Source organism: Plasmodium reichenowi, chromosome 11 (assembly GCF_001601855.1).
Source record: "Plasmodium reichenowi strain SY57 chromosome 11, whole genome shotgun sequence".
Classification (NCBI taxonomy): Eukaryota; Apicomplexa; class Aconoidasida; order Haemosporida; family Plasmodiidae; genus Plasmodium; species Plasmodium reichenowi.
Genome location: NC_033656.1, coordinates 1,826,112 through 1,827,142, shown reverse-complemented (window position 1 = coordinate 1,827,142; position 1,031 = coordinate 1,826,112). Strand labels below are relative to the sequence as shown.

Below are 1,031 nucleotides of genomic sequence, written 5' to 3'. Positions count from 1 at the left end.
CAGATGAAAGAGCATTAGCAATAAATAATTATGTTAATTACTTAAAGGAAACCTGCAACGGAAGTGAAAAACTCATGAGACTTAAATATATTTCATATCTAATTAGATATATGGATATAACATATAAAGAAAAAGAAAAACTTCTAGATCTCGTTAAGCAATATATATATAGTAACATTGAACATGAGAAAAATAAATTATCGAAAATTATAGATGTTTATATAAATAAAGAAGAAGATGAAAAATCTAAAATTAATTTTCAAAATATTCTTTATGATAAAAAAAGGATAGAATCCTTAAAATACTCTGAATTATATTTGTGTTTATATTCTATATTTCCCTTCATGTAATAATTTAAAAAAAAAAAAAATCCTTATTATTAGTGAATACTAAAGGAATTATTCATAATTGTAACTTTTTACACTGATAATATATTCTTATTTTTTTATTAATATTAAATTCTATAGAAATATTTAATTTGAACATTTATTAATATTTCAATATTATTTTAATATAATCATATTATTGTTTATGTAAAAATTAAAAAAAATTTAAATTTAATATTACCTATAAAATTTGAATTACATAAAAATATTTAATTATTTAATAATTAAGTGGATTATATGTATTAACAAATATATATATATATATATATATAACAAAATATACAATTGAAACATTGTACATGAATAAAAAAAAAAAAAAATTAAATTAAATATAAAAAATAGTTTTTAAAACAAATTTTTAATTAATGTATTACAACAGATTTTTATAAAATTATATATATAATCATCACACATGGAGCCCTGATGAAAAAGAATGTTTTATATTATAACAAGAAATAAATATTATATTTTATGATGAAAAAAATCATAATTTTTTATAATATATATTTTTAATATTTATCATTTAAAGTTTATTAAAATATATTTTTTTTTTTTTTTTTTTTTTTTTTTTTTTTTTTTTTTTTTTTTTTTTTTTTTTTTTTTTTTTTTTTTTTCTTTTTTTTTTTTTTCTTTTCTTTTTTTTTT

General features: G+C 14.0%; 1 protein-coding gene across 1 annotated transcript; it reads left to right on the top strand.

Moving 5' to 3' along the window:
• On the top strand, window positions 1-350 carry PRSY57_1147300 (putative exported protein; the record flags this gene model as incomplete). Its single annotated transcript, XM_020115010.1, has 1 exon — window positions 1-350. A coding segment is annotated over one exon (350 nt), but the record flags the coding sequence as incomplete, so codon positions are not given.
• Between the last annotated feature and the right edge of the window lie 681 nt (window positions 351-1,031).